The sequence below is a fragment of the Tiliqua scincoides genome, chromosome 2 (assembly GCF_035046505.1).
Source record: "Tiliqua scincoides isolate rTilSci1 chromosome 2, rTilSci1.hap2, whole genome shotgun sequence".
NCBI classification, from domain to species: domain Eukaryota; kingdom Metazoa; phylum Chordata; class Lepidosauria; order Squamata; family Scincidae; genus Tiliqua; species Tiliqua scincoides.
Window position 1 is genome coordinate 11,159,697 of NC_089822.1, and position 14,227 is coordinate 11,173,923.

The 14,227-nt window shown below is 42.5% G+C and overlaps 1 protein-coding gene across 17 annotated transcripts in view; it reads right to left on the bottom strand.

Annotated features, from left to right (window-relative positions):
• The window catches only part of TCF4 (transcription factor 4), a 444,763-nt gene that overhangs the window by 372,201 nt on the left and 58,335 nt on the right, over positions 1-14,227 (bottom strand). For 12 of the 17 annotated variants that reach the window (XR_010793922.1, XM_066617917.1, XM_066617922.1 and 9 more), the window contains one exon: positions 11,089-11,157. The exons of the other annotated variants lie outside the window; for them this stretch is intronic. Coding sequence is in view for 11 of the 12 variants with exons in the window: in XM_066617917.1 (XP_066474014.1) it covers positions 11,089-11,157 (69 nt within the window). In the remaining variant the exon portion in view is untranslated. The remainder of the gene's footprint in view (positions 1-11,088; positions 11,158-14,227) is intronic. 17 annotated transcript variants of the gene reach the window in all.

The following is a 14,227-nucleotide window of genomic DNA, read 5'->3' on the forward strand; positions in this document are numbered from 1 at the left end:
ACAGAGTTTTGGTGACTGAGGTTCAAGCAACCTTAAGGGTGCTGAGTCACCATCTATGGATAGAGCTGGGTTTTTTCAGTGATGACGAAATAAAAACACATTACTTTCTGTACTTCTCATTTTTTTGTAAAAATAAAACAAAATTTGTAAAAAAATAAAACCATTCTCTAACACCTCTACATGTATGTGGCTGCATTTGCTGACACTATATCACCCACCTAGTACACTTTTGAAGCAATTGTAATTTGCAATTATGATTTATAAAAATGCACCCTTGGAATAAAAACACATAACACTGCTTTCTGCACTTCTAACTTTGGAAAATACAAAAATCTGTGAAAAAGTAAAACTGTTTTCACCTACCTCTACCTATGGATTGTCACTACACCAGTGGTTCTCAAACTGTGAAGGAGCTTTACTACCTCAGTAAGTCTTTGCGGGGGAGGGGCAAGGATAGGAAATCAATCCCCAGGATCATGTCCCTAAGGGGGGCAAAGGGGGTGTGCTTGCACTTACTTTTACGTAGTTAGGGCTGCAGGAGGTGAGGGGAGCCCTGCGCAGCCCTCCGCAGCGCTCCCCGAGGCTTGGAACGTTCAAGCGGAGACATTGCAAAGCACTTCCGGTTTCCAGGAAGCAAGCAGCCCCCCTTAGGGATGCGATCCTGGGGATCACTTCCCTGCCTCTCCACTTCCCCCACCCCAAAAAGGGGCAGGGGAAGCTTTACAACAAACCGGTGGGTCACAACCCACCAGTTTGAGAACCACTGCACTACACAATATCAAAGCTTGGTTCCTAAGAGACACATATGCTGAAGTATAAAATATATAATATTTATATTCCACTTTTCCCTCACTAACATGAATGCCAAGATGGCTCACATAAAATAGACATACTAAACAATAAAAAGAGCTATTAAACTTTAACAAAAATTTAAATCCACTACAATAAAAGCACTAATAAATAATTCAATCCTATTGCTAGTTAGTTCCTGGGACACCGCGTCTGCAGTGCTGGTGCTGGGTATTGTAAAAGCTGAAAAGCACTTTTTGACACAGCATGAGAAAATGGCACCGACAGAACTGGCACCTGTGCCATCTTGCAGGTGCTGCATCCAACCTGATGGCCGCCAGGGCAGGTTAGTGTTGATCCAGGTAGCAGGTAGGCAGGAGAGGGCACTCCTGAGGCAGGGAGGGGTGTTTCGGGGCATGGGAGGACAGGAAGGGGATTAGGGAACATTTGTTCCCTTATCCCAAGGAGACCTCCCAGCTGCTCAGATCCAACACCAGATACAGTGTGGGCCTGGCCGCCCCACTGTGCCAGGACTGGATAGGGTTGGGCTGGCAGAATTGTAAAACAGTACACAGCATTATAAGTAAAAAGTAAAAAGCAATATAAGTAAAAAGAATAAAAATAGTAAAATAATAAAATGGCTGCCAAAATGTTAAACCAAAAGAAAATCAGTAACAAACAGTAAAATAGTAAATAGTTAAAACAATTGGGGGGGGGGGAACAGCAGCAAGGTAGGAATAAACAATGGAAAACAACAAGCAGATTTAGGTCACAGCATTCAAGTTATACAAAAAAGAAACAAATGATGTGACTTCATGGAGTAGGTGAAGCTATAAAGGAATTCTATTTTCTCTTAAGTTTTGCTAATGCACAGAAATGTTGAACTGACAGAATTTTCCAAAACTACCAGAGCTTTATTCATGCACACTGAGCTCAAGCACGTTGTTCCTGAGTTGGAAAACTATATTGCTATTCTATCTGTCCCAAGCAGGACAGGAGTCAGAAATGTGAAAGGATTGTAAAATGGAAGTAACGGTAAGTGAAAACATGGCGTCATAACCCCAAAGGCTGGACCATTCAACAGTCAAGATTAAACTCGTCTACCTCCAACGGCATGACCCTGACAATATTCATGAAAATGTTATCAGGAACAGCCAATCACTTCCCACCTCGAGATAAGTTTCCAATGTGGCCTACGGCACTGAACAAGTTGCCAGCCCCAGCCAAAAGCCGTGGCTCAAATAATCACTGAAAAGTTCAAATGTTTATCCAAACCCTTCAGATGGCAATCTTGGGTCTGGGAAAGTGAGTGGGAAATCTCACATGAACAGACTGTCTCCTGGCATTTCAGCATTTTCACTTCTGGTCCTGGCCAAAGCCAGGAAGTGCAGAGGCGTGTGCTCAAGTGCAAAATGTGGAGGGATGAAGGGATGCTGGGAAATGTTGTAGGAACATTTCCCAACTTACAAAAACATATTTGGTGAGAACCAAGCAGCCCAAATGGGTTACTTGATTTGTTTAATTGCATTTAGTCATCCCTATCGAAAATGTCAAAAGTTCCTAACTTGGCAATAACAATTCAGCACACCAAACAAGAGACTTGGAAAACCAAGCCAAACTATGTATCTGTATAAGAGAGAGGACAACATAAACGACACAGAACTTTGTCAACTGGTATTTGAGAAGAGGTTACCTTCGGTAAGTTTTTTGCCTTGAACAAGACCATTCACAACAGAATTCACAGAACAGGTTGAGCCTCATTATTAGCTTGGGTTCCATTCCAAGCACTCCCTTGGATGGCAAAAAATGCACTATAGCAAATCCATTTAAAAAACAAAGTTTCTTTGATAGGGTCATTTAAAAACAGCCTTGCTGACCTTTGTGATGTAAGATAAGAGTCATTAAGAAGACAATCCATCAATCATTCTTCCTCCAAGCGCTTAGAAAGGTGCTTCACTCATCCCCTCCCTTCACCAATGCAAAGTGATCACCTTTCTTTCAGTGCTCAGGGGGAAGGGAGGGGTCGCCTGGAGAGAGAAGGATTGATGAATTGTCAGCCAGCTGCCCCCCCCCTCATTACGGAGGCTATTTTTAAAGGACTGTTCAGTTTTTTTAACTGATTTTTAAGGGGTGCATTTTCCCCTTCTCCAGGGATCAGCACATTTCTTCTCATTTGCAGTGGCCATTCGTGTTGAGTCAAATCCATGTATAAAAAATCCATGTATAAATAGGCTGGACCTATATCTGAATAAGCTTGGATGTAACTTTAAAGTGACTCTCTAGCCAACTTCAGTATATCCAAAATTTAAAAGTACTCAGATTAGGGAAATCTAACAGTCCAATCCTATGGGCCGTTTCCAACAGCAGAACGATGATTCTACGGTCACAAAAGGCCAATGGTTGTTACAAAGAGTGCATTGCCACCAGGCCATTCTGAGCTGCAGCTGGAAAGCAGTGGCAGCATCGTAACCGTGCTACCAAGAACCTTGGATGATGCCAGGGAAGGTATGCTAGCAGCAGGAGCATTGCATGGGCAACAATGGGGAAGGCAGGGGGCAGATTGTGTGGATCCCAGCAGTAGTGCCAGCATTTTATCCCTTCTCCTTCACCTTTGAAACTGATGACACTGTGCCATTGATTTTGTGTAAAGATCTATTGGATGACATAACACATAGCAGTCTGTTTGCTGCTATATGTCAGTAAATAAATGGCTGTTTGCTTATTGAGAGAAAACTACCACTAACAATGTATATCTTCAAGTATATAAAAATAAATCAAGCATGACTGAGTTTGGAAATGGAGGAAAGGTGGAAGAGAAAACATTTTCTAAACCAGGGCTTTCAAAACCCCAGTCCAGGAGTCGAAGCTGAGGTCTGGGGAAAGCGCTACACTCCATGAGCGAATTTTACCATTCCACCTCTGCACCACGTGCATTCTCAGTAGATCTGGGCACTAGGACATTCTGGGCGGTCATATCCGCCCAGATGTCCTGTTGTACAGCCTTCTGGGATGCTAGGCAACAGACACGACTGCCCAGATTGTCCTGGTGCCCAGACCTACTGAGAATTCACATGGTGCAGAGGTGGAATGGTAAGCTCTGGCTTGAACAGGGACCACTTTTTTAACAGTGGTTGTGAGTTTGGCAACCACTGTTCTAAACAAACATGATTAAGGAATTGCTGAATGAGGATAGGATGGTGACTAGTTTGGCCACGTACAACAGAGTTAGCCATCCTACAAGTGCTAATTCATATGGGCTTCCTGAATTTAATCTACAAGACTGTTAGGTATACATTTGTAATCATTCTCTAAGAAGTGGTATTCTAAACAAAAGTATACATGACTGACATAATAAATGTTTATTCTCAACTTTCAAAAGCACTAGAAAATGTATGATGGAAAAAAATATATTTATTCTGAGACAGGACAAATGCTGAAGGAAAAGGGGATCAAGCCAGAACAGGTGAATAAGAAATTAATATGTCTGACTACAGAGAAGAGCTGTTGATCAGATGGTTTTTCCAAGAGATTTTGGCACAGAAGGTCTGGGAATTGTTTTAATCAGGTATTTTTAAATCTGTGCGTGTAGCTGGCATTAGAAAAGTAGTAACTCAGTGACTAGGAAAAAATGGTAACAGTTTTATAGCTGTTAAGCTGACATCAGTCTTGGACATTTCTTTTCTATTTAAAGAAGCTTCAACAGAAAAAAAATGGCACTGATAAGAAACTTCTTCAAAGTGCTATCATAAATGTATACTTGCAGTAATCACAAGCTGCACAAGACCCTATACAAATAAGATAAAGTTTGTCCATGTGTTTATTTTTATACAGAATGTAAAATGTAGGATAACTTTACCTTTCTATTTCTTTTAATAAATTTGCATTTGTAGGAGATCAATAGATTCTTTCCTTCCAGCCCCTTGGTAAGGAGGGTTTCGAAGCATTCAGAGATGATTTGAAATATAATGTTAAATACAACTGGAGTAGCATAGCTAGAGGGGAGGCAAGACAGTAAGTTATGCAGGTGCTGAAATGCGCCACGTAAGCTGCCCCTCCCATTTGATGTTGGAACCATTCCGGGCAGCAAGAGCAATGTGTAGGCACTTGCTGAACAAACAGCATCTCCTGTGCATTGTCATTGCTGCCCAGAATGGTTACAACAACAATTGGGAGGGGGTGCTTACATTGCATGTTGTGGGCTCTGCAACTTACCACCACTATAGCTATTCTACTGTACAACTGAACAGTGTTTTTAATATTTTAGTTTAATGGCATGAAGAAATTTCAGGAGGAGGTTCTGATGCACAATATAGGGCTTTCACATGAGTATAGGTTTCCACTTCAGTGCTAAAAATCCTTGTATTCATCTCCATGTTTGCCAGTACAGTCTACAAGCTTCCCAGTACACTCTAATGCCTACATGTGCCTATCAATAGAGTCTGCTAAATCAGACCAAATGTCTACTCAGTCTCGCATTCTGTCTCCAACAGTGGCCAGTCACTGTTGCCAAAGCAAAGCACATTCATGAGGCAAGAAGGTAATAAGGAGACTGCAAGTAATTATATATTCAGGAACTATTCTGCCTTTTGACATGGGGAGTCTATTTAGCTATCATGGCTAACAGCCAATGAATGGCCAGAGTCCAGTGAAGTTTTAAACTGGGTTAACAGTGTATATAGGTCATAGATCCATTGGATTACAAGTCCTTTGAAGGCACAGGCTACTCTTTTCTTCAGTTGGAATCTAAAGTTGTGCAACCTAGGGCACAGTCCTAACCTGCGCTGGAACAGGCAAGCAAGGAGGCTTGCGCTGTATCCAGCACATTAGAGTGGCCATAAGCAGCTCAGCCAGAGGCAAGGGGAAACATTTCCCCTTACCTCCGGGTAAGGGCTGCTAGCCCCTATGGGTCTGTCTGAGGAGAGCGGAGCGGCTTAAACCGCTCCGTTCTCCCCTGGAACGGGGATTGGGATCTGGCATAACTGGCGGATCCCAGCCCCGCCTCACACTCCCCACCCACCCACCCACCCCCAGGTCCGCCCACCGCCTGCCCTCCCCCTGTCCAGGAATGCCTCCCTCCCACCTCCTCCCTGCCTACCTCACAGCCTTGCGTCGGCACATCCAAGCCAACGCAAGGCACTCAGAGGCAGCCGCCACAGAGGCTGGATTCAGCCTCCGTGTGTCGGTGCATCTCTGCGCCAACATGGCTTCCTCCTGAGGAGGCCCTCCTGGGCTGGCACAAAGGACTTGCGTTGGCCCATGGGTGCCTTTGGATTGCGCCTTTACTCTCTGAAGATATTCCTAACCTAAATATAGACCTAAATTCACAAGGGGCCATGGCTTTTTATTATTTTTATTTATTTTAATTTTGGGTTCTGTGTTTTATTGTGTGTTTTATTTTTATACATATTTATATATTTTATGTTTTTATATGATTTCTTTTGTAAGCCGCCTCGAGTGCCCTTTACAGGGACAGAAAGGTGGGATATAAATTCTATAAATAAATAATTAATAAATGTGTAAATAATTAAAATTATACATATAACTATAAGATACCAAGACAATGTGGAATCATGGCTAATATATGGGAGCTTGGTCAGAAACCAGTGGCTTCTCTTACAGTCTTGTTGCAAGTACTTGGTGATTCTCCTTTACTACAATATAGTAAGGCAAGGTGGAGAGACGTCACTGAGTAGGATTAGAGTGATCAAGATTCTGGAGGTATTACAACGCAGCAAGCACTTCTGTCAAACTCTTCAGCATTATGGTGGCCTTAACTAACTCTTTTGGCATCTCAGATTACTTAAAACTCCCATGCTTATTCTTTTTCAATTTAAAAATATGACATAGGATGGAAATATAAGCACTTTTTTATTAAGCTCAAAATGTCAGTACAGGTAAATCTCCTCCATAACTCTAGTAATAGAAAAAACTGCACAACGCAGCAAGGCCTGACCCAAGGCAAATTACCTTGCCTTCACCCACTCCACTTTTCTTTGATTGTAAAGGAGAGAATACTACTTGAGCATCTGACAAGAGAGGCCATGAAATGTATTTCTCTTGAAGGCAAATATTGTAACAGATAGCAAAAACAATCTCAGTCTCTTGCTGAAGGCATGCACACTAATTGAAACAGAAATAAAATGAGGAATAAGAAAGAGATTAAGATACAAAGTTATGTCTTGGTCCAATTAGTAGGTAGGGAGTTAAAACAAATTATCAGTTAAAAGCAGACTACAAGTTTCAGCATTAAAAATTGGAAGGGAATTTTTTTAAAAAATACACACAAAATAGGCATCTCTGTGTTATAAAACTGCAGACACCTGGAGCTGATAGCACAATCCCAAGCATTCTGGGCAGAATAATATTTCACATCTGGATACAGTGAAAAACGAGAGCAAACATGAAAAATAGCAAGATAAGCTGAAAATACATTGTTTTGTATGAAGTTAAGCAAAATAATTAGTAGCTGAAAGCCCTAGTTGGGTCATCTGGTCCATCATCTTGCCTCTGCTCACTACAAAGTCAGCTATAGCTGTGGCACAATTAACATAATTCATAAAGTTCCAAATTGCTGATTGAGCATGCATCCTCACACAGAGACAAACTAGCATCTACTCCATTCTATGTGCTGCGGTCTGCCTCTTGAGGTGATATTTTTGGGTACATATCCATAAAAACCTTTCCACAATAAAGGATCACCCAAATACGTTGTCTAGATGGATTTAGTTCAGAAGCCGTTTTGTGGAAGAAAAGTGCAGTGCCAAAAGCAACATCTAGAACAGCTTCAAGGTTGTCCCCAAAATTATGCCCAACTGCCACTACTCAGACTTGAATAATTACAGTTCTGCCCACTCATCCCTTTTTTTTTCTTATGGTCATAAACTGCTGCTAAGTTACTGAGCTAAATACAAGCTAAAAAATCTCAGCAGGCTGAGAAAACGGGCAACAACCTTCTTTCCTCCACAATGGTACAAGCACATGGGAGAACACCACTTATATAAGCAGATGTAAAGCTGTAAGACAAACAGGGTAGGCAACATTGTCTTCTTTAGCAAACTGGGCAGTAGACTGGAAGTTCTGCAAGCATTTTCAGGACATACACAGGTTTAGAAAACATATCAGACGCAGGTGTTCAAAAAAGAAAAAAAGACAATGGCTTTATTTATCCAAGCTAACGGTTGAGTACCTGACCAAGTGCATGTCTAATCAGCCTGGAAATATAAAGATTTCCTATTGCTGCTTCTGTTATGAAGTATTATTATTGGAAGTCTTATTTTGATAAGTGCATCCATGTGCATTCAGCATTCTGGTCACCAGCATGGCAGGCCTGGTTGAGCCACATGCATAATGACAACAGTAATAATTTTTGGAATGCATACAGTTATTCAGAATGTTCGGAGTGTTCCATATACACTACCTTGCAGTGCTTACAACAACCCTATTAGATATATCATTGTTGTTGGTGGAGATGGTGTTATACAAGATTTCTATACCACCTTTCTCACTGACCCAAGGTGGTTCACATATATAAGTAAGGTTGAGTATATATAAGTAGGGTTAAGTAGGGGGATACTGGACTTCCTCCACCTATCTAGTAAATTCATAACAGAGGCAAGAGTTAACCCAGGTCTTTATGATTCTTAGTCCAGTTTTCTTAGACGCTATTCTACATTTCACAGGATGTGAATATTCACAGAATAGACACAGAATAGAATATTCACTGGAGTGTCGTTTTCATTTTTTAAATACCAAACAGCAGCTTGCCTTGTCAGCAGTTGGAACTACTGAGGCACCAGCCTCAAAAAAAAAAAAAAAAGCTCCTGCAATATAGTGGTTCCACTCATATATGCTTTCTTGGACCGCAACTGACATTCAACATACTTGGTGACAGAGGGCACACATGCCTACTAACAGAAAGTTAAATATTAATACTAACTAATTGATATGGTGCATGATCTTTCTCTTAGGTGCATTTACCAAAGCATTTAGTAAGTACTAATTAATGCATGTCCCACAAGATTAAAAGGAAAAATTTATTATAAATCAACAGGAGTCCGTTCTATATTAATAATTATATGGTACAATGATCCACAAGGATCGGTTAACCCAACGTACAAGACCTGCACATTAAATAAGTGTTTGTTCCTTCCGCAAAGACCTTATAACTGTCTGTAAAATAAAGGATGGTGGGTGACAATGTAAAAACCCAAAACTTTATAGAAGAGGTTCCCAAACTGGGACGCCCCAGTTGTGATGCCCCAGTCAGGGAAGCCCTGTCTCTGCCCCCTTAAGGGGTGGGGGTGGGGCGAAAGCAGAGACACAATCACTGCCATCACACTGCTGCCAGGGGTAAAGGGGGATGTTTAAAACTTACCCGATGAAGTACTGGCCTCCTAGGGGCGATGTCAAAAATAACTACTTCCAGTTTTCACTACAACAAAAACTGGAAGTGGCTCTTTTTTGACTGGGCCACTTGTTTGGAGAGCAGGGAGCCCTGCACAGGGGTCCGCAAGCTCCCCAGACCCCCCACCAGGAGGCCAGAGCTGTCTCGGGTAAATTTTAAATTTTTTTAATCCCTCTTATCCCTGGCAGCAATGCAATCGCAGTGATTGTGTCGCTTCCTTTGCCCCTACCCCGCAGGAACTTACAGCAGTTCGCAAACTCCAGGAGAGTTTTGGAACCACTGCTTTATAGTTTTAAGGTAAGAACCTGAATTGCTAGTTTCTCCCCAAATTCACCACTTGCCAGAATTAAGAGTGCATGTCCCATTTAAGATGACTCTGTTAAGACATAGGAAGTGAACACCTTGTGCCTCGCACCGAAGAATAATATTATCCAACTTAATTTGCATGAACAGTTCTGTCTAAAATAAGTAACTGGAGAAACAGAGACCAAATATACACTAGTCTCCAACAATCTCACTTCCAACAACACCCATGCACAGCTATTCTGCCTCTTTCACCCAAGCTAAGTTAAAGGCAAAGGGCTACAGTGTGTCCACACAGCAAGGGAGGCTATGAAAGAGCCCTGCCCTTACTACTCTAATGCTCACTTCAATGCACAAATCAGGATATAGGAAAAGAAAAATCTGAGATGCCTAAAGGAAGGGCTTTGCCAAACCTCTGGTGCTGTAATATACAATGATCCACAAGGATCAGTTAACCCACCCTAGGGTTATGTTTCAACACTATGAAACCTAAGAACAGCCGTTTCAAGAGCATTATGTCTGCATCTCAGCTCATGTGGGTAGAGCCAATAAAGTTAACCATTTAGCCCTTGTCTGTTGAAAATATGGCCCCTGGTAAAAACCACTCACCAATCAGCAGCCCAGAAGTTTCCTGATTTGTCCTGTTCCTGCTTGCTAAGTCATCACTACTCTGTCTCTGTCAGGGCCATAAATGGATCAGTCACAACTGTAAGTGTAGTGCCTTTTCTAGCTAGCCACTAACCACGAGGACAGAGTATAATACATTTCAGACAGTAACTGGCAAGTCAAGTCATGACATAAAACATCGTCTATATTACATCACCTCATGTTAAATCAATCGCAAAATACTTTCAGAACTCACGTCGTAGACATTAAGGGTGTGTTTCTTGAAATGTATGAGCAGACAGAATTTGATGAAGTTATCCAGACTATCAACAGATCTAATGCATTTCTCTTTATCTCTCTTTAACTGTGGACCCAATCCTATCCAACTTTCCAGCACGAATACAGCTATGCCAGTGGGGGTAAAATGAGAAATATATGCAGAAATAACAGCACAAAATACAGTGGCCTTGCTTCAGTTTTGGTAGCTTTGATTCATTTAACAGATACATCTAATAAGGTTAAAACTACTCAATAGTCTAAAGAAGCTGGTTCAGAGTTTTCTAATTTTTATCCCATTTACTAAGATGAACCAAAATGAATTAAAAGTACCAACAGTGCTGCTGAAACATGACACATTAGTACTTATCTTTCATAGCTACGAGGTATAGTGGGAATTACACCAAAATCATAGATACAAGAAATGCATTTCCCTGTGTGAACAGAAGATGCTGCATCCAAAAGAGTCTCCTTATCCAACTGCCAGGCCCTCCCTCTCCCCATAGGAACATGTACATCAAAAGTTATCTTTAACTGCAGGATCACTTATTCAAAAACTGGCTGATCAAAACTAATTCTGATTGCCCAATCCAACCCTCCACCATTGGAGACAATGCAGTTGCACCAACTTGGCATGTGCTGTAACCAATGCTGGGGGGAGGGGCATCCAGGAGGCTTGGGAGAGGTAAAGCAAAATATTTTTCCCTTACCTTTCTGTAGACCTCTTGCTGGCCTATGGGTCTCCTCAGACCTACGCCAACTATACAGCCGACATACATCTGAGGAGTGAAAAGGGGAGAAGATTTGATCCTGGGGTAAGTAGCTGCTGCTGCAGACCAGCCCCTCCCTCCCCTGAACTGCCCTCTGCCCTGTCCCTCTGAAATTCCCATGACATGGCCCCGTCACCAACTTATTGGGAGTGATGGAGCCTCCAGGAGCCATGCAGTGGCCCAAAAGCATGCAACGGTTCTTCATGCCACCATAAAGGGCCTTGCACTGCCAGAACGTGAGTTCTGATTGGTCCCTGAGAATCTTTGAACTGGAAAGTGACATACAACTTTTTGTGTAATAAAGTAAAAATTAATAGTGAGGCCATGTAGGACTAGTCTAAAAAAGAAAACCCAAAGAGTACATGGTTTCATGCTAAGAACAAACTGGGATATTTGGCATACTGGAAATCTAGATTAAACTTGAAAGTAAATGTATTCCCATAGCAGACCAAAATATACAAAGTGAGAGCCAGTTATTCCAAAAATACCTTCTACAAGCATCAAAGTGGTTATGAATGCTGCCACAACACTTCAGCAAAATTAACAGATCTCAAGTCTGCATTATACAAGCACAGTTCTATGTAAGTTGCATTGAACTGGAAACTCATTCCTGAGTATACATTATATGCCTAGGATTGTATTTTTTTCCCCTTTTCTCTTAATAGTGAGCTGCTTAATTATAAGAGCAATGAGAGCTGGCCATTTAGTAGAAGCAGCATTTGGCTGCCTTACAGTCATTGATATTCATTCTTTGCTAACAAAACAAATCATTACGTTCCATGATATAGGTATTTTAAATGTAGTAAGTTTGGGTCCTATCCTAAACAGTGCTCACTGGAGGAGGCATTCGGGGGAAGGGAGCAGACAAAAGATTGGTGTCAAAAGAGTCACTTCAAGAGATTTCACACACCCAGAAGAATTTTGGAGATTGGGGGACGGACGGACAACTGACTGAATGCCATAGTGCTTTTGATACTCCATTCAGTTTCAAAAGCAGTTTAGGGAGTACAACACAAGAAGTGCAAATCCAAAGGACTCATGAGAGCAGAAGTTCTGCTCTGCAGCCCGTACGAGTAAGTTATCACTATGAAGTCAGAAGAACTGTGTTTAGTTTATTCATTGCAGGAAGAATGAGAGAAGATGAGCTAAGAATTTAGAAAAATCAGTACTACTTTTATTTATGTGTTTGTCTATCTTTATCTTTATCTCCCAAGCAGGCATTCAAAGCAGGGCATAGCAAACCAAAGTGGACATATCAATCCAACACCATGTGTTCTAATGTGTAGACTAGTGACATATACATATGTTAGCAGAACTACTCCAAAGTTCATGTTGATGGTGCATTTCTTTGGTAGCCAATCTACACAAACACATGTGCACTCATGTTCCATTGTGTCCTTTAGTTGTTTTTTTTTAATTATAGAAAAAAGAGCTGCTTCAAATTCATTATTTGGTATAATTTACAATATTTTTTTCTGTCTTTTTAAAAAAAAATACACTTCATTGACTTTGGCATGCAATCAATCTGAGAAAGCAAGAAAAGTTGAATGGCAACCAATCAACACCAATTAAAAAATATTAAAAAGCACATAATTAAAGAGTCAACAGCAACTAATGGAACTAAAAACTGCAAATTTTGAAAACCCTGAATTTTTTCCTACAATGCATAGTCCACTTATTGATCATTTAAATCAGAAATTATTGTCTTATTATAATAACATTTTTTCTTCTGTTAGACTTAAGCAGATGGATGCCCAATCCTATCCAAAGCCTGTGCTGGTGGAATGCATGTTCTGCCCACATAGGCTGCTGCAAAAGCACCACAAAGATCTTTGCAGCAGTGCAGGGAGCCAGTGTAGTGACAGGAAGGTCAGTACCTACTCCCGCATGCTGGTGGAGTGATGGAGGCCCACCTGAGCAAGGAAGCCTGGTGCAGGGGGCAGAATGAGGTGAGGGAACCCAGGGAAGAAGTGGAATAGAGTGGGGCAGGGCAGGAGATGGGCCATGAGGTGGGCGGATCAGGCTCTGCAGCAGTGGTGCACACCAAATCCCAATCCCTTCCCAGGCATGATCCATTTGCACAGAACAAAGCAGACTTGCACCAGCTATATCGCTGGTGCAGGTCTGAGTTGATCCATTCCAGCTGCTGGGGCTCACCCCAGGACAAGGGGACAGAAGTCCAAGTAGCCCCATAGGGCAGGCTGGGGCTCAAAAAATATCCCCTTACCCCAAAGTGACTGCCCCAAGGTGACAACCTCCCACCATGTGCTGGATACAGATCAGGCCACATGGCCTGGCTGTACTGGTGCGGGTTAGAAATGTACCCATAAGATAACATATTCTGATTGAAACAACCAATGTGCTATACACATTCATTATTGCTTTGCATTTTCTTGTTTCTAAGCTGTTTCTGCATAGTATTCACTACCTCAACACAGAGACTAAGGGCGCAATCCTATCCTGCACTGGAACAGACAAGCCAAGAGGCTTGTTCTGTATCCAGCGCAGAATAGGGGCCCAAGGCAGCTCAGCCAGAGGCGAGGAGAAACCTTTCCCCTTACCTTCAGGTAAGGTGCCTTTGCCCCAATGGGTCTCCTCAGACTTGTGTACCTTCTGAGGTGGTGCAAGTCCAAGGAGAGTGGAATGGCTTCACACTGCTCCAAACTCCCCAGGAACGAGGGCTGGGATCCAGCATAAGTGCTGGATCCCAGCCCCACATCCTGCTCCCCCTGTCCACCCCAGGGCCACCCACGGCCCGCCTTCCCCCCTCCCAGGAACGCCTCCCTCCCACCTGCACTCCGCCCACCCCAGAGCCCAGAGACACAAGGCTCACCGAGGAAGCTGGAGTGGACTGTCAGCCTCTGCAGACCGGCGCACCTCTGAGCGGCAGCCCGGCTTCCTCCCAATGAGGCGCAAACATGCCTTACAGCACATTTGCGACCCTCCTAGGCTGGCGCAAGAGACTTGCACCAGCCCATGAGCGCCTCAGGATTGCGCCCTAAGACATTCATGTTAGCTGCACATCTACTATGTATGTGTTTGTGCAGAAAACTGGCCTAGCTAACCCAACGCAGGTTTA